At 38.9% G+C, this 23,461-nt stretch overlaps 1 protein-coding gene across 1 annotated transcript in view; it reads left to right on the plus strand.

Moving 5' to 3' along the window:
* ptprga (protein tyrosine phosphatase receptor type Ga) overlaps positions 1-23,461 on the plus strand; it is a 507,602-nt gene that overhangs the window by 301,920 nt on the left and 182,221 nt on the right. Inside the window, exons 5-6 of the mRNA XM_073468860.1 lie at positions 4,936-5,118; positions 16,810-16,958. Of these exons, the coding sequence (XP_073324961.1) occupies positions 4,936-5,118; positions 16,810-16,958 (332 nt within the window). The remainder of the gene's footprint in view (positions 1-4,935; positions 5,119-16,809; positions 16,959-23,461) is intronic.

Consider the following 23,461-nt stretch of genomic DNA (forward strand, 5'->3'; position numbering starts at 1 on the left):
AATGTGCTCTGTGCTAATTGATGCGACTGCAGTCCGCTTCAGTCAAAAATAGACACGGCGAGTATCCTCCAGCAGAGAGCTGCTTCTGGGACACTGATGAGACGTGCCGTGGCGCAGCTGGTGGAAACACGAGCATTGTCTAGACTGGCCACAATCAGCTCCAGCGACCGTATCACAGCCGTAATGCGGCCGAGTCGGTCCGGTGGAATCTGGGGGTTAGTATCCGCTACCAGAGTAGGGAGCAGATTCATTCCCCAGGCTGTGAGACTCCTCTGGCCATCATCAACACTCCATTTTATATGTAGCACAAACGACTCAGACATAGTTTTTTTTTTTTTTTTTTAAACCCTTGTGTTTAAAGGAATGATTTACCTTGTAACCTTAGAAATGAACCCACAGAGAATGATCACTCAACTGCAGCTTTTCGTTTTAAGGTCCACAACTATGTTTTAGTCAGTCTCAATGCTCGCACCTACACTCTAAAATCCCATGGTACACTACCTTTCGAGAACAATTAGCGGCTAAGGAGCCAGATATTTTTCTCAGGAGATGGTGGAGACAGAAACAGAGCTCAAAGAGAGATACTGGACTTCAGGTGGACACAAAGAGTTGAGGTGAATGCTGATGTTACTCTGTGTGTCTGCTGGAAGTGTAAATAAGAGTTCACCATAACAACTTCATTTGGTGATACTGTGTCAATTTTGTCTTTACCAGTTGTTGTATTGCCCCCAAGTGGCCAAAAAACATACAACTCTAAAACAGTTTATACAGGTTTGGGTGAGGTGTAATTCCTTATAATCTCAAAGCATTGGTTCACTGTCAGGAGAAAACTCAAAACTCCAGTGTCAGTTTATTGTTCATGCTGAGTAGAAGCCTACATTCATGCACTTAGTCATGTCACTACACGGTTTAAATGTCTCTCTCTGTAAGAGCCTTTACTGCAGTTTTGTTGAAGTCGCTGGCTGCAAAAAACATGTTATAAAATGTGCCCAAGGCGGTCAGGAAAACAGGACAATATCAAACTAACCAAGGTTATAAACTGAGAGGAACACTGATTATCAAAAGGGAACAAAGCCTTTAGAATGCATAATACATCATGTCTATGATTAGTGCAATGGAAGGAGCACAAATGCACATAATACACGATGGTGAACACAGAAAACTGCATGCCGTCTGCCTAACCATTAGACACTGATAACTGCACACTGATATTCTTTGAATTAGATCCTGGAGAGTGTGTTGCCTCCCACCTCCATGACAACCTACTGGAGTGCTTAAAGGCAGAGGACAAATTATACAGTGACTATTTGGGGGGTCGTATTTTTCTCCCAGGTGTAAAGGGAGCCCAGAACAGCATGTGCTCAGTGAACTGAACTCTTACCATCTTCACTTGCTTGTTAAATGTAATGTCTGCTAATGTCTGCAGTCTGTAGATGATGATAAATCAAATCATCAGCTCGAAAGACACATACCAGCAAAGTATTGGAGAAAAAACAGCCAGCAAGTCACACACACACACACACACACACACACACACACACACACACACACACACACACAGAGGCAGGCCATCATTTCCACTCAAACACAGATCCACACAATACTGTACTAGAACTAAAGACACCATCAACATGCCAACGTGTAATCAGATGTGCACCTTACAGCATCGAGGCCTGTGCCTAGTGGCAGCATCTTGGGTTAAACAGAGGGATAACAGAACTGTAGCTAATGGTATATCATATCCACTTGTGAGGATACTGCATGCTCCAGCTGAGTTTGGGCTGTTTGGGTACTCATTATAATAGGCTGCAGGTGCAGGAAGGTTCCAGTATTTCAGCTGGTAACGTTTTGCACCGCAAGCAAAATAGAGTCACAAAAAAACCCAGAACATCCCATGATCAATCATCTGATCGACTGATTAATGTGATTGCATGTTACCTTTTCAGAGCTGTATCTCTGAACAGTAGTTGGTAGACCTCTGGTTTTATGCTATTGTACTTTACTTCAGCCTGACTCATAACTGATAACTCACATTGACTTTCAACTGTTTCAGGAGTCATGTTGAGTTACTGCTGGTGACCCCCCGAGTCCCTCCCATGATTTAATCCATGTTTAAAGGTGTACTCAAGTTCATGAGTGGAATGTAGAGGTCTAACAAAATAACAGTTATCCGTATCTTGGAGCACCATCTTGTCCTTGAGGACAGATGACATCATTAAAGTAGGGCCTGTTTTTGTGAACAGGATCACAGACTGAATTGCAAAATTGAGAATTTAAGAAAGCTCTAACACAGATCCACAGGGCCTGACATAAAGTCACTGCTATATACTGCAGATTTGAAAATATCATTTCATAATGTGTTGTTATAAATAAGTCATTTATTCAGCACACATTTATGTATATGAAACAGAATAAAAAGACATAAATACTATACAGCAGCAATTTATTTACAAAATAAAAACAATTTATTTTAAAAACAATTTACCATAGAGCTTTTGGAGCAACACTCAATGAAAATAAAATGACACACTCACTCAACGCTCATTTTGCCTTACACACTCTCAAACTGAGTGTGATTACCATGAAGCCCGGAGCATCACTGAATGCAAAGCAGAAGTCGATCAATGCCTCGGCTGACCTAACACTGGATATCTATAAAAAAAAAATCTAATGTTAACATTTGAGAAAGGTGTGTAATTGGAAGTGTTGCTCTCCTCTACTGTCACCTGAAATGAAACACTTATCTGTCCTCATCTCTAGTTGATTGTGACCGACTGAGCTGTTTGCCCTCCACTTGTCACACGGGAGAAATGGAGCTAATCCATGTCCTTCTGAAAGAAAAATATAGTGTAAGACTGTTCCGACTCCAACAGCACATCTTCTGCTCACATTTCGTGAAACCTTTATGTTAACAGATAAAGTTTTGAAAGCAATTTAAGTGCTAATGTAAGTGTGAGTGACAGCTAACATTTGAATTAACTTTACCTAGCTCTGGTTGCTTGCTTGCAACCAAAATTCATCATTTTTTAAGCAAAAATATTGGATCATTCTTTGGCTCCAGCTTCTAACATGAAGGTAGTTTCTGCTTTTCCCTGTTTTATATCTCTGGAAACCAAATATCTTTGAGTTTTGGACAATCCGTGTATCATTCGTTCATTCGTTTTTCAAAATAAAACCAAAAATAAGAAAACGAAAAAACAATTCCTTTTCTCAGTATTCGTTTCCTAAACTAAAATGAAAAAACGGATAACGACTCGTTTTTTTCAGTTTTCGATTTTATGCTCAAATGAATAATGGAAAAAAACGAATAACGAGCGTTTCCCGTTTCATGTTGCAAGCATTTGGTACCTACACCGGAAATTACCGTCACCCGGAAGTGGCCTGGAGCAAAGCTAACGTTAGCAGAGCCAGTCAATTCTCTGACGTTACCAGAGCGTGGTAGAAATCTCGGCATGCGTTTTACCATCCTCAAAAAGCTGTCCAATTATATCTGCATGATCCTCAAGTCCTGCCATTATTTTTGTTTTGCGCGCCCTCGCAGTACAGAGACAGAGACGGTCACTTCCGCTTCCGGCTCATTGAACTTTTTTCAGATCAAAATGGGATAAAACATGAAACGGGAAACGCTCGTTATCCGTTTTTTCCATTATTCATTTGAGCATAAAATCGAAAACTGAAAAAAACGAGTCGTTATCCGTTTTTTCATTTTAGTTTAGGAAACGAATACTGAGAAAAGGAATTGTTTTTTCGTTTTCTTATTTTTGGTTTTATTTTGAAAAACGAATGAACGAATGATACACGGATTGTGGACTATTAGTCGGATGAAACATAACATCCAAAGAGATTTTAAAAAAAAAACACTTTATACTATCTTCTGATATTTTACAGACAATGAATTGATAATGACTAATCATTTCTCCTGTGCACACCAAAAGAATATTGACAGAACTGACCTATTTTCAGTTTTTAAAGACCCATAACTATATTGAATTTTGAACTGTTTGTGGTTTCCTTTACTGGCGATGTTTGTGGAGTTTAACAAGACATGAAACATAGATCCTGGGACTACATGTAGAGAAATTCATCAGGGTCATGTGGCCTATGTATGTTTTCCATCTTATTTTATTAAGTCTGAGACAGGTATGCCATCAGATAAAGGAAACGTTCCTTAAACACTCCTATTCCTGTTAGTGTTGAATTCATTGTGTCCTGGGGAGGGGTTGGGCAGCCTTAGGCAACATCCTGCCCCCAGTGTGCCCAGCAGCTACAGCCCTGCTCTTTGAGTAAACTCTCAGGTGTTAAAGGACAGCCCTGTGACATTTCAGCCCTGGCCTTCCCTCTGACTATCTTTCTGTCACAGCCACTGCAAAAAGTGACTCCAGTGCTCCTCTTGCCTCAGGCTTTCACTCCATGGACATTTACTGTCAAAGAATGCCTCTTTTCTCTCTCACACATACACCACACACACACACACACACACACACACACACACACACATTGGCTTCCTCATGACTTGTCTAAGGTGTTTTTGGGTTCCCTGTCAGCTCAGTAATGCTGTGATTGAGTGCAGAGAGTTTGTCTGAGGGAAGTTGAGAGGGAGGTCAGCAGTGCATTTTTTTTATGTAGGTTGTCACAAAAAACAGCACATCATGGCCTCATAGTTATCACATTTGGAAATTCTCTATTTACCACATGAATGAAAATGTTTTTGCTTTTTCAGCAGCTGCCTCTGTGTGGAGCTCATGGTGTTTATTCTGTGTGAAATGTTTAATTGGAATTCAGATGACTTGGCAGTGCACATCATCAGCTGTTTTCAGAAGACATGAAATGGTTCTGAATTGTCATTTTTCTCTGATCTATCCTTCTAAAGCTGACTCCGTTTCAAATTGTATCTATCTAGTGACAAGACCCTGTTGTATTTATTGTCTTCCTCAGGTATACATGGGCCAGATGAGGGTTGGGCATCAGCCTACCCGGAATGCAGAGAGAGAAACCAGTCACCAATCAACATTATGGACCAGGATACCAAAATATCCACAGAGTATCAGGAGCTGACACTGGAGGGCTTTGATACTGAATCCTCTAACAAGACATCTATGAAAAACACTGGCAAAACAGGTAAAGACCACACATGCTCCTGTTGCAGTAAAATCTTTTTTTTTTTAAACATGTTTGACAATTTGAAAAAAAGAATAAATAAATAAATACAAAATAAATGTAAATGGCACAGATGTTAAAATAAATAAATAATAACAATAAAATAAATAAATAAGTTAATAAATAAATAAAACGTTTCTAAAAGCTTCTCATCACATCAAATTAGTTTTGACACAACTTCTCAACAACTGTCGGTATGTCATCTCCACCATGTTCAAGAAAGGATAAGAAAGGATTCCAGATTTCCTCAAACCTCCTTATCTTTCACAATATAAGTTACTTTTTCTCCAACTATCCAACAGATTTAAATCTTTTCTAAATCTCTTTTAAAGCATAAACAAAATATGAAAATCACAAAAAAAAATTAAAAAATCACAGAAAGAGACATCACACATACAGTTAACATGGATTTGAATCCCATGAAATCCCTCCCTGTATCCATAGTGGATTGCCCCCTCCCCCCTAGCTGTTCACTCCTTATATGAAGTTGGTTGGTCCACACACCTGTGAGGAACTAGCAGGTGCTGGAAGGTCTACCTTCTCTCTCCTATCAACATATCACAACCATAATATTGCTAGCCTACATCTACTCTTGTTTTGAACTATAGAACCTATATGTATTTCACATGACATGTCGACCTGGAACATTCTTTAATCCTATAGGCAATGGAATCAAGGTCTTGCATGTAAAAAAAAAAAAAAAAAAAAAAAAAAACGCTCTTAAAGATCTATTTCGCCTTGCAATTCCTATGATCTCTGTATTGAACATGTTCCGTTCAAAAGCACAAAGAAATACAAAAAAGAAATAACAACACATGAGACACCTTATCTCTCATACCCAGTGTTCATTCAGAGTCTGTCAAAATAACATTGGCTGCCAGCTTTGTCCAGTCCATAGATTGATAATGGCTTATCCCAATTTGCTAACAGTCATTAACAAAAAAAAAGCTATGATAGGCAGCAGGCACGGCATAAGACTAACTTGTGGTGGACCAATTCTGTGTGCACATTCCAAAGCCAGAGGGAGCACTAGCCTCCATTTCTAGAACTGTTGGAAGCCATTTATCCAAAAATGCACATGCATCTGGCCCTTCCTCATTCTCTGGCAAGCCCACTTTCCTCAGATTATTCCTCCGACTTCGGTTCTCCACGTCGTCGGCTTTCTCTGTCAGCAACTTCACTTGAGTTTCCAAAGTGTTCGTACGAGCCCGAAGCTGAACGATTTCATCTTCTGCCCCTGATATACGTTCCTCTGCTTCCTTCACTCTATCTGTAACTTCTTTAATTATTGAAAATATGCCGTCTATTTTATTTGAGACTCATTTTTCCATCCCCTTGATTGACATCTGCATTACTAGGGTTAAGGTCAACGTCTTTGGCAGTCTCACAATCACCATCTTCCTCCATCTCTCCTGTTTCATCAGCGTGGTCAGATTCCAGCGAAATCTCTTGCTCTTTGGTGTTGGTTTTCTCTTGAGACAGTTTTATGTGTGTAGGCATCTTCAAACTTTAACTAGATAAACGTTTTACAGCAACTACTATTTGTGAGTAAATTTTTAAGGAGAGTTGCTGTTATGCTGCCTCTCAGCACCGCTCCATAACCGGAAGTCAGATTTGTTCTGGTTAATAGCTTCTTGGTTAATGATGGATCAGATTTTTCTACACTCGTATTGACTGAAATGTGTCAAATGAAAGAGTGTTGTTGAAAAGGAAAACATATGCACAATTTAGGTTAGCAAATTGGTGCTTATATGATTTTTATACACTTGAAATGTCTTTGAGTGTTTCACATTTAGTCTATATGTCTTACACCACAAGCAAGATGATTGAATAAAGAATAAGAGCACAAGGATTCACAACTAATAGGCTATAATTAGAGTTATACAGATAACCCTCAAGCATGCACATTCTGATGTACAGAATATGTGGGCGAGTGTTCTAGTCTTTAAGGACAATAAACATTATTAGTTAGTTTCATGTAGCACGGTTATATTGTGGGATGTAATGAACATTAGAGCTTCTAGTTATTGCTGTCAGAATGACTGCTTCTGTAAAGACAACTCAATATACTTAATTAAGGTAGTGGTGGAAATATCTATGTCAAGGCAAGAGACTGTGATCTTTCACTAACCTTAAGTGTTTTTGTAGCCTATACTAGCCACAGACAAGATGTAGGGTACACAACAGGTTTTCTGCCTTGTACTGTACACCAGACCATTGACCCGGACTGCCTCCTGTGCAGTATTAACAGCGTAAAAAATGTTTGACTGTATAATGTTGCAAGTGAAAATTATCTGTGCAGCAATTAACACAATTTCCACCAAAACATATTCATCCAAGTGATTTAGTAGATTTCTGAGGTCTGGGAACATGGCAACATAAGTCAAACTACAATTTATCAGATTATATGCAGCTTCCTCTGAAGCCACAAAAAGCTTGAATGACTTTTTTCACACGTGCACTAGTACTATCCAAGACCTTTGTTTAGTTACTCTTTAACAACTGTTCTGACCATAGTTGTGCTCTCTCAGGTTTGTTCTGCAGTAAGGGATATGGCTAATATTTTGTGCTAAGTTTTTCCATTGCCCCCGAATAAAATGTTTTGACAATTCGGACAAACAGTTGTTTTTTTTTACAATCTGTCTAATTGTTGCATTGCTCATGTTTCCCACTTACTGTTATTAAAACTGGTGGAAATGAATCAAAATGAAGACCCATTGTTTAATTTACCTAAATGATCATTACATATTTGTTACTTAATATTCATCATGTGTCACTTGTCCTTAAACATCATATTTATTGCAAGATGTAGTCACAATACCCAAAATAACAGTCTGTGTCATGTTGTTTGAAGAAATGTTGCCAGTTGTTTATGACAGAATGTTTTTAACCATAATGCTGTGACAAGTCAAAGCTGAATATGACACCTTTAATAATCCAGCTCATGTTGGCAGGTGTCTGCATGCCAAACATCTGTTGCATCACTTGCTCACAAATGATTATAAAACAAGACAGGTGCAATATGCAGCCAGTCATTTATGATGAAGATTACATATCCCATTTTCATTCAGACATGCTGCATCCATATTAGTACAAGTGCCCTGGCAGGTGTCACTGCCTGTAGGATTCAGCACAGGGCCATCTGCATTCAGCTCTCTTGGCTTCTTGAGGACCCTCCTTGTCAGCCACAGGTATTTTTCACAATTCCAGGTTGTCACTAAGATGGATGATCCTTTCCCCTCAGTCGAGAAATTGAGAGTTGAAAGGCTTTTGAGAGGCAGAGGCCACAGGTGGTTGGCATCACTGTTGACAGCATGCTGAATGCTGCCCAGAGCACAGCTGTGTGTTCAGCACAATAATGTTTAACATCCCATCATTTGCTCAATCAAGGATGTGTGTTGTATGTGATGACACATTTGAATAAATTGGCAGTTTGTAGGTTTGCTGCAGCTTCACTAAGCAGTTTATGTGGTGTACCAATAAAGCCTATCCTATTAGCCTTAATGAGAAAGAGAGACTACAACAAGTAGAAGTGTCCTTTTCTGACTCTTAGCTGTTTCCCCCTGCTTCCAGACTTTGGGCCAAGCTAGACTAACCAGAAGCTGACCATATCCTCTTGTCAGCCCAGTAGCCAGGATACAATGTTGGCATTTACCGTTTCTGCAAACCAGTGAAACTGTCACATTTGTATGTCATAGGCTATGTACCATAGTGGTACTTCTACAATATGTGTTGTATCACATTGAAATTACACGATAATGACCTGACTGTCATATCTGGAGTTGGAGGAGATGGTGGCGGACTTCAGCCGTTCACGACTGTGTTTCAACTTTTATAAGCATGAAAGCAGTGAATATATATATATAATATAACAATAACAATAATAATAATAATAACAATAATAATAATAATAATAATAATAATAATAATAATATATTTAAGGGGTCCTTCTGACAATCTCAAGTGTTTGAGTGGCCATCAAAACACGTATTTTAAAGACTTGCCAAAACGTTATCTTTTCTGAAGCCTAATCAAGTGTTTTTTGTGCCTAAACCTAACCAGACCATAAACACAGCATTGTCACAATGTATAATAGAAAATTGAACCTAAAGAATTGTAAAGTTGCAACATTTGCTTGGTTTGCAGAATGAATATTGCTAGGATACTTGTCATTTAATTAATTGAGGTTAAATGCATTGTACGATTTATATGTGTTTATGTCTATATATATACTGTATATATATATATATATATATATATATATATATATATATATATATATATATATATATATATATATAGACATATATATATACACATAGTTGTTATTGAAGCAGGAATGCATATGCTATAGTTGCAAGTAGAGATAAGATAAAGCAGCATATAGAGTCAAGCAGTGCATTGAGTCAGTATACCGTGAGGTGCTTATGAAAGCAAAATGGTCCACATGAAATGTGTAATGGTTAATATTAAATGTGAGAGCTGGCCCTGAGGCTAACATAGCATAAAATACAGATTATTGTGCAGGCATTATGAGCTGTGGAGGACAGTGGCTATAACAGATAGGATGCTGTAAGCTGTGACAGTGGTAGAGTAAGAAGTAATATGAGGGGAAGTGAATTCCACAAAGCAAAATACGGGATGGCTGAGATCAACAGCTAACTGGTACATTTATTTTTATTTATTTATTTTGAATTTGTATTTTGGTGTGCCAAAGTTATTTCATTTAGGACCAGTCATATCAGCAATGTAACAGGCCAATTGCCAGGACATTTGCTGGGTACAGTTTTAGTCCCACTTATGATCAGGCTCTAAAAAAAAACCCACCATAATTTGTTCTTTTGAACGCTTTCCATTGAATACAGTATATTGCAGCTAAAAGGCTAATTCATGTAGCATTAGGTCAGATGATGCATTTCTGAGTTTAAACTCCCCCTGTCCATTCCCCCCAATGTTTGATGCTAACATTGTAATATCCAGGTGCATTTGGTCATTGTATTCTTGCATTATTGAATCAAACACACATTAAAAAAACATGTCTGTCTTCAACAGCATAATGCACAGGAAAAAGACAGTGTGACATCCTCAGATGATATAAGCTGTCAGTCATCTCCACCTGCTGCTTAGCTGCATTATAGCACATCCTGCAACAGTCACACACAGAGCAGCCTCTCACTGACTGCTGTCATGGCCTCTCTTTCACTTTCTCTGTGTGTCTCACTGTCAGCGTAGTTCATCTGCTGTCATGACAGGACAGATACCTCTGCTGCCAGAGGAATACAGTGCATATGACGTACATATTAATGAAGCATGAGAAGATATATTGACAAACAACCTTTTTTCAAAGAAAGACATTTGTAACCTGAATTAAAAATATTACATTTTAATACATTTTGTATCAAAAGTATCAAAACCTGTCATGTCCTGGAAGCGGCCATTAAATGTCCAGTCAAATTCATAATATTGTTTTCTTTAATCAAATGGTTCTTTATTTAAATAATTGCAAATTTATAAATATTTAGCTTTTGTGCAATGACAAAATCTTTATATTTCCCACGGTAAGGCATTTAAAAGAAACAGTGTACCAAAACGGGCATGAACTTAAAGCGTCGTGTTGGTGTGGTTCCTGCTGCAATTTGTGAAGGTGAGGACCCAAACGCAGAAACATGCGTGAAGCAGGCAGGATAAGGAACTAACAGTGAGCTTTATTAAACAAAAAACTGAGATTCCAAAACCAAGAATCCAAAACCAAGAATAGCAAACACCAAAAAACAAATGAGCAACACAAAAGCTACAAAAAAGTACAACCAGAAGCAGTTGTTCAAACCAGGAAAAACACGAGGCAATGAACCAAGAAAACACAAAACCAAAACATACCACATGGAGACATGGGGAGACACTCAAAGGAACAGGCTCAGGTCAGGAACACAGGGGAATAACACAGGTTGGTAACACAGGAACGAACTGACGCAGACAGAATGAAGCACACAGGCTTAAATTCAAACTAATGAGGGGATGAGGTGCAGGTGGAGTGAGGCAGGGAAAGGATGGGTGAGGGAAAGGAACAGAAAAACACTGGAAGAATGAAAAGCAACACACGACACAAGAGGGCAAAACTTCAAAATAAAACAGAAAATCACAGAAACACAGCCAGGATCATGACAGGACCACCATAATTAATGTTGTTCCAGACCCATCATTGCAACCAGTCAGTTTTTGTGATGACATAACTTTGCGACTCTTTAATTATGAAAGCTCGCCAGATGTAGAATCCACATCTAACTGTACTCATTCATAGTTACCAGCCTACCACCTAAATATGTCTGATTTATTTATTTTTTATCAAGATCCCTGAGAAAGAAATGTCAAAAATGTTAAAGTGAGAAAAAAGTTCCTACTTCTTTGCCTTTATCCAGATCCACAGCAAAAGTTAATGAGTGAGTCGGGACACCTGACCTCCCACCAAGTTTAATGGAAATCCGTTTAGTAGTTTTTGTGTAATCCTGCTGACAAACCAACAAACAATTGTACACAGCTAAAACCATAACCTTCTTTTTAGCGAGACCAGTAAAAAGAGAGTGATGGTAATCTAAAAGACTTGTAATAAAAGCATGTATTAGCATTTTAGCATTGTTCTGATTTAAAAATGGTCTAATTTGTGCTATATGATAAAATGATGTTTTTGTGATCTTGTTAAATTCAGGACAACTCACAGTGAAAAAAGTAGCCTACTCACCAGAGACTCTGAGACTCTGCTTCTCTCTCTTCTTTTCCTCTCTCCTCTCTGTAATGTTGTTCATGAAGTTACATACATTTCCCCTCCAGCTCCAGTCAGCAGTCAACCTTAATGTTACAGTACATAAACACCTGACAACAGAATTAAGCTAAATCCACTTTCAGAGCATCAGAGCAGAATCCAAAGTAACTCCAGGTGTTTATTCTCCAGAAGGTCTGGCTCTGATCCAGAATCTCTAGCCGGCTCTGAGCAGCAGCTTTGATAAAGAGCCCTCCTGCTCATTTGATTAACATGGTAGCAGTTTAGCCACACTTGCTGCTCACTTCCTGTGTATTCTTATGAAGGGATACACACTTTGACTATGTGTCGATTTCCCAGTCAGGATGGGCTGGAAGTATCTTGGGGGTCCTTTATGTCTGCATCATTTCAAACACTGGCTGTTTGAATATACCAAAAGTTCTGGCAGAACACCCTTCAATGCTTGGGTATAACAGTGCCATTTGTTGTAGCAGCCAGAGAGTTAATTATACTTTAACCACTCGTAAATGTCAACTTAACTGTCAAAACAGCTACACAGAGCAAACAGTGAGGGAAATTAAGAATATGGCTCCTGCAGCTATTTATGAGTTCCTGGGGTTCAAGTCATGTGATGTCAGAGAGAACTGCATTCAAGTTGAAAGTGAGGGCAAAGCCTTCATTAATGGATACACGATGATTAAATATATCAATGTTGAGAGTCAAAAAATCTGCAAATGATGCTACTTAAACATGGAAGTCAGTGCCCTTCTCTGACTCAATACAAGATAAGACAGAGTTGACCTGCTCATTTTGTTCCCCAAAAGTCCAGAGCAGGGCGGCATGGCCATACAATATTTTTAATTTATATCACGATACACAATATATACAGTATGTGGATATTTTGAAATCTCCTCAGAAGCACTTCATAAATGGTAGGACTGGATGACAAAATCAGATATCAAGATATTTTGAACAGATACGTTGACATTGATATTACAACAATATTGTAGAGATGACTATTGGTAATTTGACACAGTGAGATTTTTGCTGAACAATCATCAGAGTTTGGACATACTGGGATAGACAAGAATCAAAACAAGCAGAACAGACTGGTAAGTTTAGAAAATCACATCACTTTACTGTAATGCAGCCTTTAAAACCTGGAAGAAGCAACACGTGGGCCATGGATATTGCTGACAGTTCTACAATTGTATTCAATTTTTAATTGACTTGTAATGGAGTATTTTTTTACAGTGTTGTTACTTCTCTTTCTTCTGTGGCAATAAAATAAATATACCATTGTGATTTGAGAGAGAGAGAGAGAGAGAGAGAGAGAGCGAGAGAGATGATGCTCAAGACAACTCCATCATTTAGAATAATGGTGTGTGTGTGGGACATGTGTTTTCCAGCCTGCGCGGGGCCAGTGGCAATCTGTCTCGCCCTTTCCTTCATCCTGTTGTTGTGATGCTTCTTCGCTAGAATTTATCTGAAAATACAAATCTGCCCAGAACTGTGGATGACATGCTGGAGTTCAGTCTTGGTGGGGTATGAAGCCAAAGAGAGCCTACTGGATCATATTTTATAGAGAAGGTATTTTCTGCCTCAACTCTGGACAGATAGCTTTACCGTGCCAAAGTGATTTATGGAGTATCTTGTTAGAAAGTTACTGATATCTTTGTTGCTAAAGTAACTGCTAACTATCCAATGGCTAACTGCTGCTTAATGTAGCTGCTCTTAGATAGTAGCTCAGTTCACTGTGCAGCTAAGTTTGCACACCTATTGATGGTCGGCTCAGCCCACTGTACTGTATTCCCTGCTGTCAAATGTGTCTTCTCAGATTCTGTGTTGTACTCCAACAGCTGCTTAACATGAAGACCGGAACCAAGCGTGGCACTGCTCCAAAGGAGTTCAAAGGTTCAAAATTTAGTGAAAAGTGACATTTCTGTTGAACATATTTAACCTTTAAAACATTATGTAAAGTAACAATATGGCAGATATGGCTCATTATGGCTATATGGCTGTCCTAGTAATAATCCTAATCACAGAGTGACCATTAGAGGACAGGAGAGCTGAAGAACAAATTATCCCTCTGTGCTTGCAAATTCCCTCAGCCTCCTCGTTGCTGCACCCATTTTTGTTCTAAATGTTCAGCAACTCATTAAGGTCACAGAGAGAGAGTAAATGTTCCATCCACCTCCCAGTCACTGCATCATGAGCAGGTGGCAGTACTTCACTGACATGTGAGACACATATTTAACTGAGTGCATGTACCTGGATAAGGCAAGGTGAACACAGTGTGTGTCGTCATCCCCTGTGGGAGTGGACAGAGCAGCTGACCTCCAGGTGGAGGATCACCACTGCTGACAGCCGCTAGCACAAATAGCAAGATGAGAGTGAGAGATGCAGACAGGGAAATAGAAGAGCTCGTCATCGCAGTCAAGAAGAAAGATTCCCTGACACGCTTAGTACAGAACATTCCACGCTTTCAGTGACTCAAGTCATCTCCCCAGGGCCACCCAGACTCCTAACAGAGAAAAAAAGGATGATGATGATGGCCACCTGCAAAGAAAGAAGCACAGCAGAGCATAATTTAAATAGATTTGGGGTGCCGCAGCATGCAGAGAGCCATGTAAAAATGCTAACACAAACAACAGCTGCGAAACAAAATGGTGCGCAGCTTCTGCTCTCCCCTGCTACATAATGCATGGCTAACAAGACAAATGTCCCTGTGTTTTTGCCACAAATTATGCATGGATTCTGCACTTTTTCTAAACGACTAAATGAGCGTTTTATCTGTGGCGGGATCACCTGGTGGAGATGCTACTGAATCCTGTGATGGAGCTGTGAAGGCAGGCAGGGAGGGGCTGGATAAACCCCCTCCTCCTGCAGAACAACATCAATTCAGGGTCATCACTGTAGGTTTCCTCTCAGCTCCACATTACCTCCCTGACCTTGAATGTGGAGTCAATAACACATTATGGTTAAAAGAAAAAAATCATACTATTGTGTTACTTTTTAATTGCTGGGAGCTCAATGCAAAAATGGGACGATTTATGTAGAGTCACCCTGGCATACTGTACATTCCTTTTATCAACTAGAGCAGCTTCAAGTGCTCAGATACGACTTTATACCAACCGGCTTCTAATGAAGAATATCTGCAGCTCTGTCAATCTGAAATTAAAATGATCAAAAGACATAATTTCATTGTAGACCTTTGAGAGCAGTTCAGTCTGACGAGGTGAAAAAGACAAGAGGACTACTTTGAATAAAAGGAAGGAAAACCAGGAGTGCAGGAAGTGGCCCAGTGTCTGACTTGAAATTGCAGAAATTATTCAGAGATTCATGGTCATAGGGCAAAATGAAAATAGGCACGTTGTTTTGATCCCCAAATGAAGGAACTAACAGATGATGGAATAACTGCTCGGGCAACAAACAGAGGGATTTGTTTTTTTTGTTTGTTTTTTTTTTTTCTGGTCCCATTTTCAATAAAAATATATACATATTTAAAATGAGCACATTAAACAGTGTATTAGGTCATTATGTGAGTTTTTCAGATCATGAATGAATCCCTCATTTGGTGGCTTTTGGGGGGACTACACATAGACAAGTACTGTACAAGATGAGTTCATGGCAAAGAAAACTAAAGTGAGTGAAGTGACTCCTAGAGAGTATATATATATATATATATATATATATATATATATATATATATATATGTATATATATATATATATATATATATATATATATATATATATATATATATATATTTAGTACATGTCATCATCCACTAACCTCTATCACATGCAGACCAAATTAACTGACATCTAATAAAAAAGTTATTGATTATTTTTATTTTATGTGGCAACTAAAGTATGTTAAATGATCCTTCTAGTTTATTACAGCCTGTATTCATTTTTGTTGTTTTGACCAGGGCTACTGACAGACATTGGCATGAAAATTTGAATGGCTTGAGGATGAGTTCAGAATCTACAGTTACACAGAAATTACAGATTGTAAACTTTTTTTTTATTTCATGCTGATGTAATAAGAATGAAGTATTTCCCCAGTATAATTATATCCTGTCTTTTTAGACCATGTGAGATCATATGGGGATATCAAATAGGCTACAGAAAACATTATCTAACAGTTAAATGAATACATAAAATGTGCAGACATAACTAAAAATGTATCAAGATGTAATTAGTGTAAATTAGGCTGATGAATTAAAATCTTAGCTGTGGCTCAGATTTTGGTAAACATTTCATTTCAATTTGTGAGTTGGATTCACAAAAATGAGCGCTCATTTTCATTCAGTGTTCAGGTTAGCAATAGTAAATATGGCATCTCTTTCATGACTTTCAAGCGGCTGCATTGGTAAACGGAGCATCCTTTAAGGGCTGTTTATGAATGTAAAATGAAGGCTCCCTATTAATTGTCACTATATTTCTGCAGCATGTGATGGAATAACAAAGGACTCAACAAAGGCAGTTTGTGCTGGCTAAAGAGACTTATGTTGCTTGACAAATTAGCCCCTCACTTGAGAACTAGCCTTAGAGGCTGATAGACGATGACAAGAATGGTCTTGAGTGAGCATGCCTTCCTCTGAGCAAATTTAAATGATAAACACATATCTCCCTTTAGCATGTCCTCAGAATACATCCTTTAGTCTGTGTCCGTCTCTTCAGACTTAAAGAGGTTTCACACTGTGTATGTGTCCTGACACATGTGTTTTTGAGCTATCTTTGAAATTTGCCTTCACATCAGTAACATACACTAATTATCTGCTGTCGGTTTCTGTGAGAGGAATGGTTACTATGTATGTTGAAAAAGATGTCCAGTGATGTATGTTTCTTGCTCTGTCTCTGCTCTTCTCTGTCTTTCTGTCTTGCTTTCAGTGGCCATTATGTTGAAGGATGATTACTTTGTTCGGGGAGCAGGGCTACCAGGGAGGTTTAAAGCTGAAAAAGTAGAGTTTCATTGGGGTCCGAGCAATGGATCTGAAGGCTCTGAACACAGCATCAACGGCCGGCGTTACCCTGTGGAGGTAAGCACAATTTAGTAAGCCTGGGAATACCAAGGAATGAAGCCCGACATGTTTGACTTGGTGAGACCTTTTGTTGCCTGCTGGTGGAGGGCACACTCTGACCCGACACTTTATCACACATTTTATTTCGTTTATACATTTTATTAATTCATTCATCTTACAAAGAGGTAGCAATGGCCCACCCCGGCCCACGTAGTCTCTCAGGTTATGTAAAACAGCTCCATATGAGTATGTTTTACTCTAGCAGCAACAGTCCAATCATTTAATACAGTTAATGACAAATTAGTAGGACCAGATTACATACTCTTAACAGACATACATGCCAATGTGGATAGACCTCAAGAATGTGCTGGTGAAACAACTTCTACTAGAACCATTGCTTTTCTTGAACCATCACCTTCTGAGCCTTGAGCATTTTTTTCCTACTTTTGGTTGCCTGGTCTTCTTGTGTAAGAATGCTGGTATAACATCAACCCTGATAAAGCACAATCAAGTTATATACATCATTTCCTTCAGCACAACCAGGGCTATCAGAACACGCATGCTTCAGAGATGCCACATGAATGTCTAAATGATTAAATGGCTAAAAATACAAAGAAAAAAAACAAAGCATAACTTTAATTCACTGAAATCTGTTCAAATCACCCAGAGAACTATAATGAGCAAGGTTTTTAGCTTGTTCTCCCAAGGGGAAACAAAACAATACCAAAGTTGAAGCACACAGTGATGGTTTCACTCTTTCAAACTTAGAAACACCACCGCTGGCTTCACTCTTACAGAACTGAAACATCACCTCAAACATCAGACTGTGCTGTTCACACTGGGATAGGCCTATATTCTCTTATATGATATTCTACTTTTTCAGGACCCAGCAAGCGGTTTGTCAGTTACAGTCACCCTCTGATTACCTGCTTGCATATGCAAACACGTATGAATAGTCGGATTAGCCACCCATTGGTGGACAAGACCAAAACAAACCTCTGATTGGTTGACTCTCCCAAAGCTCGACGGGATTATCAAATATGTCCTGTTAGCATCTGGCTAGCGTTCCAGGCTGTTATCAAAAAATGGATCAAATACTTATAGAAGACACTCAATAATGACTCTATCATTATGGATTCATTGAAACAAGTAGGCTTTCAGTCCAATGGCCAGAGGAGGATTAAGGTAGTCATGGGCCCCTAGGCTATTTTTTATGTGGGCCCCCCCTTATGCATCATGCTCTCCCAGAAAAAATGTAATTTTGCACCATGTGTAACAGTGCAGGAGAATATTTGGCAAACATGATCCACACACACTCCAGTTAGCACACAGGTAGGTCAAATCGAATCGATGAGCTTGATTGGATGAGGTGACCCGTGTCTGCCCAATCAGTGCTGTTTTGTTTGTTTATTACCCCATGGACCAATAGAGGTCAATGAATTTTTCCATTATTGTACAAGTACCATAATTATACAAGTGTATTTAAATTTCTAAAAAATAATCTGACCAATTCAAGGACCCCTCCACAGGGGTGGAGCAGCAATTTTAAATGTGGGGGGGTTCTGGGGTAGCACATGAGCACCGCAACCACCTTTGGCCCCTGTTTCAGTCTCCAAAACTAATGCGATGAATTTCTAGATTTTCTTCACTAGGATATGCCAATAATATTGCATTCAAAATGTACGTTATAGCACAACGCTCTTTAACCTAAGATACTATATATTCACAAGCAATCACATACCATGGTATTAAGAAATTAATGTATATGTCTTATTAAAGAACAAGTGTGAGTGAGTGAAATTGGCAAGAACACTGTGTTCCTCCCTCTTCTCTTGTGTTATCTCCCTCTCCTTCTCTCATGTTCTCCCCTTCTCCTTCTTTTGTGTTCTCTCTCTCTTCTCCTGTTCTCTCCCTCATCTTCTCCATGCTCTCCTTTGTCCTGACTCCTGAACTTCCCTTCCTCAGAAACATCCTACATAAAGAACTCAGTGTTAATATTCCTGAACATGTAAACTTAGAACAAACAGGCTTGATTTTGATTAGGAAACATTCAATTCTTTTGTTGTTCTTTTATCTGCTTTTTATTAATTATTTTACATATATTTTCTTGTTCTAATCTGTTTTAACTAACTTTCATCCTAGCCTTTATTGTACTCTATATTATTTTATTCCTCTTATTATTTAAGATTTTAATAGTTTTATTGCATTTCATTGTCTTCATTTCTATTCTTTTCTAGTTTCTGAGAGCAGTAACAGGGATGAGTTGATGTAGGAGATTTTCTTCATTGAAAAGAAGGTTTTAAGCTTCAACAAATAGCTTTAAGTTACGTAAATGAACACCTACATGGCATCAATGCAAGAATATGAATGTACTACCATAAAATTGAATTAGTGCATTTATGGATTGAAAGCTAGCTTTCTGTTTCCCTCCTGTCACATAACTCCAATTAAATGACAACTTGACTTGAAAAAGAAGTCAATCTTCTGCTGCCTCTTCCTGTTTGGCATTCCTAACAAAAAGAATAATGATAATGTTGAATAATATCAAAATCAGTGGATGTCTGTAGAAAACTATCTGTCAGTTACCATTAACTTTACCTGGCTTGCATTAACTTTGTTTGCCACCTGGCTTGCTTAATATTAGCGGACATGCCACAAAGCAAGACATAGTTTAGTTATTTACAGACACAATCCTACATTATTAACGAGTTAAATAACCGTTTCATACCTCTGCTCTGTTCGCTGTCTGCGGCAGCGAGTGAGGCAGCTCCGTGTTAGCATGTACGTGTTTACTTTCCCGGGGGGCGGGACTAGTGGGTTTGGTCAAATGGCTGTGATTGGCTTGATGGCTGTCAATCAATCCAACTTGGCCAATGGGTTTTCATGTATGGGGGGCTGAGGTGCGCTCCATTTTAGTACGCTGGTACACCGCGAGGGCGGGCAAACGGTTTAATACCTTAGGAGAAAGTCGGGGGGATGAAATCACCTTGTTTTAAAAGTCCCCCACGGCTGTGACGCCAGGGCCCCTCCACACGTGGGGCCCCTAGGCTGCAGCCTAGGGAAGCCTGTGCATTAATCCGCATGTGCCAATGGCACCTTTTCAGACTTGGGTTTGGTCCAATGAGACATTTTTTGGTCTATTGGGGTTTCACAGTAATCAGCCGCTGGAGCAATGGCATGTCACCCGATTAACCAAAATTATAATCAGGTTAGAGCCAGCATTACTTAATCATATCAGATCAGGTTTTCGGCGTTATGACTCTGTAAAATCCTTGTCTTAAAAAGATATTTTAAATATCACCGTGACTGCTCAAAATAGACTGAAGTTTCAGTGAACTTCATCTCTTAACCTAAAATCAGCTTTTCTTTGAGAAATAATTTCGCTAGCTCAGGATTGTTGATCCACCACTTTGGAATAGTTCCATAGTCTCAGTATTGGCATAGACTAACCTATCTAAAAATAACAATCACAATAAACATATTACTATATGCTACTATATGCTAGTCCCATGGACATACATTTCTGTAGTTTTTAGAAAAAATGTCTTGTAAAATGATTACTTTAAATGACCGGGAATCTTCATTTTAGTTTTTGTTGATGGGCAGTAAACTGCTATACATTATCACGATGGTAGAGAACACTTTATTATTATTTTTAGCATGAATGTTCCGTTTATTGGTTCAAGAATAAACATTATACAGGTGGAAGTGCCCATTAGCAAGTGGATCAGCAAATGGCTGTGAAGGCAATCATGGCCAATCAAGGCCTCATCTCTCAAACTTTTTGGCATAAAGAGACACTCTTTTAGCACCCAGCTTTAACATCGTCCAACTAACCAACTAACATTGCTACATGCCAAGTGTGTAAATATGAATGCGTGCGGGTGTTTTCTGAGAGCTTGTGTGCATTTGCATGTTGTTTATGTGCAGCTGTCAGTCTCTTGAATGCTGAAATGTCAGCCATCTCTGTTTGGACTTCTCTTAGAGCGCTACCTCTTTGCTGCAGCCGGCCAAACAGATGAATATGTATTGTTTGACATTTGGAAGATCAGCACACTGACAATTCAGCTTGATATTGTAATCTTCTCCTTCCGCTCCAAACTTTTTTCCCCAAACCTTTCCACAAAGTTGCATAAAGGTGCCTTTGTGTCAGTGGTTGAGATAGCTCCATATGTAAATGACGCATTTGTCCTTACTGCCCAGTTTAGAATTAAACTGTCTGCAGGAGAAGATTTCAAAGATTCTGCTGAAAACACAAAACCTATATGAATGCATGATGAAGCTTTTCAGGGCTGCTGTTATAAAATTGCAATAATATGCCATCACAATTGATTTAGCAGTGAGAAATCAGCGAGGAAAAGTTTCCATGTAGCATGAAGTTTCAGTGAAAATCAAGCCTATTTTCTCATATTGACTAAGTCTTTCAGTCAACTATACTATTTCTCCACATGCAGGCACACACACACACACACACACCTCTGCTTTGTGCCAGATTCAAAGTTGGCAAAATGGCTCAGCTGATCAGGCCTTTAAGGCTGGAACTGAAATTTTGCAGTGATGTTGCTGAGAGACGAGATTTTGTGCAGATTTATGGCCAAATGTTATCATATCATTTCCAAATAACAAAAGTGCAGTGTTAGGCAACTTATTTCCAGAATGTAATGGATTACACATTACCATCAAGTAATAAGTTACTTTAAAATATGACTGTCTGTGTACAGTAATGCATTACTGATAACACTACTTTTGTGTACCTTCACCAAAATAACCACAAAAGTATGACTAGGCATTATAAAATGGAAGAGGTTAATACTGTTTGGCTACGAAAGCCTAGAATTAATCTGATCTCCAGTTACTATAAAACCTTTTAGTATCATCTGCAAAATCTGCAAAACCTACAGTTCAACTACTGATAAATGAGTCCTTAGCTGCTTCTGCTTCAGGAAGCAACTAATAATACTCAGAGATTCAATACCCATTGGCCAAGGAAAGTAAACCCAGGTGACACCTCTTTGCGCCATTTTGTTTTCAAATGCTGGCATACTCCCTGAGTAGTGTGTGTGTCTGTGTGTGTGAGTGATGCACGGGCGTGTTTGCTTAAAAGTGCCAATCACTACAAGCTGACTGGAAGTTCAGCCAATAACAAAAGTGTGAGACAAAATAAACAAGCTGAGCTAGGTCATATTTCTTCCAAGGATTGGCATTTAGCTCATGCAAAATGCACAAGGTTCAGCCTTTTTGAATTCTTTCCTCATTTTTGTCCTTTTTCTGTACAATTGTCTAGTATCCTTTTATTTTCTTTTTTACCTTTGCCTTTCCATTCACTTTCTGTTCCTTTTCCCACTATCCTGTCTGTCTCAGCAGCTCACAGTGTTGCAGTGGGCAGCGACGTAGAGGAGTCTTCTTGTGCTTTCTCAGAGTGCTCCACATGAATGATGTATGATTTACAAGCCTTGCCATTTAGTAATTGTAGCCTAATAGGGCCCTTGAATAGCATGATGAAGTAGGGACCCGCTGCTCCCCTACCTGCTGTTTTAAACAGTAATGCTCTGGTTAATATGCCAGGCACAGCATTGCCAGGCAGCACAGCGCACGACTTCAGCTGGAGTGTGTCACTCATCCTGTGTGTGTATGCACAACCCTGTGCCTTGTACATTCTCATTCCACTATTGTGTGCTTTGCATCCAAAGTGAAACATGTATGAATCTACCCACAGGTATTCTCAAGCAGGAGGTTGTGTGGTTGATTCAAAATTGTCAAGCCTTGCCCAAGGAAAACTAACTGACACACGATCAGGCCATTCTTTGTTTGGCGACTAAAAAATATATTTTAGACTTTATCCAATCTGTTTTATGCCACGTTCAGACTAAACGCAAAGAAAATATTTTATATATATATATATATAAGTGTGATAGCAGGTTTATACATTTTAAATCGCGTCTACTCACGTAACAAATAAAAATAATCACAAACCATATCGTTATGAACCCAAAATGAAGAGATTTTTCTGTGATCTGACTGCAGTAAATGGATCAGAAGGACGCCAAAATAACAACATCATAATGGCGCCTTGTAAAAAGCCTGAGTCCATGCTTCCTCAGGTCTGTTGGCCAGACAACAAGCAAACAACTTTTAAAATGCTTGTTCCCAAAATGGGGTTTGGATCGATCAGAGCTATGCTGTGCTGGGCTGAGACGTATTTCCAAAACTTACCAGGTAGCCTGAGCTTCTCGATCACTTCCCTCCACGGCAGCTCCTTATTTGTTCTTTCTCGGTACGAGTAGATGTGTTATTGTACAGCTCTTGTCTGTAAACTGCCACAATTAGTGATTACTATCCTCTCCTCCATTGTTGTTCATGAATGTGAAACCGCAACGAACAAGACTTTTTCAAGTCTTTATGCCAAGCTAAGCTAACTGATTACGAGCAGTAGCTACATATCAAAGGATCAATTCAACCAAAAATGAAAATTCAGTCATTATTACTCACCCCCATGCAGTGACAAGTCCACAAAACATTTC

This window comes from Pagrus major, chromosome 6 (genome assembly GCF_040436345.1).
Source record: "Pagrus major chromosome 6, Pma_NU_1.0".
Lineage (NCBI taxonomy): Eukaryota > Metazoa > Chordata > Actinopteri > Spariformes > Sparidae > Pagrus > Pagrus major.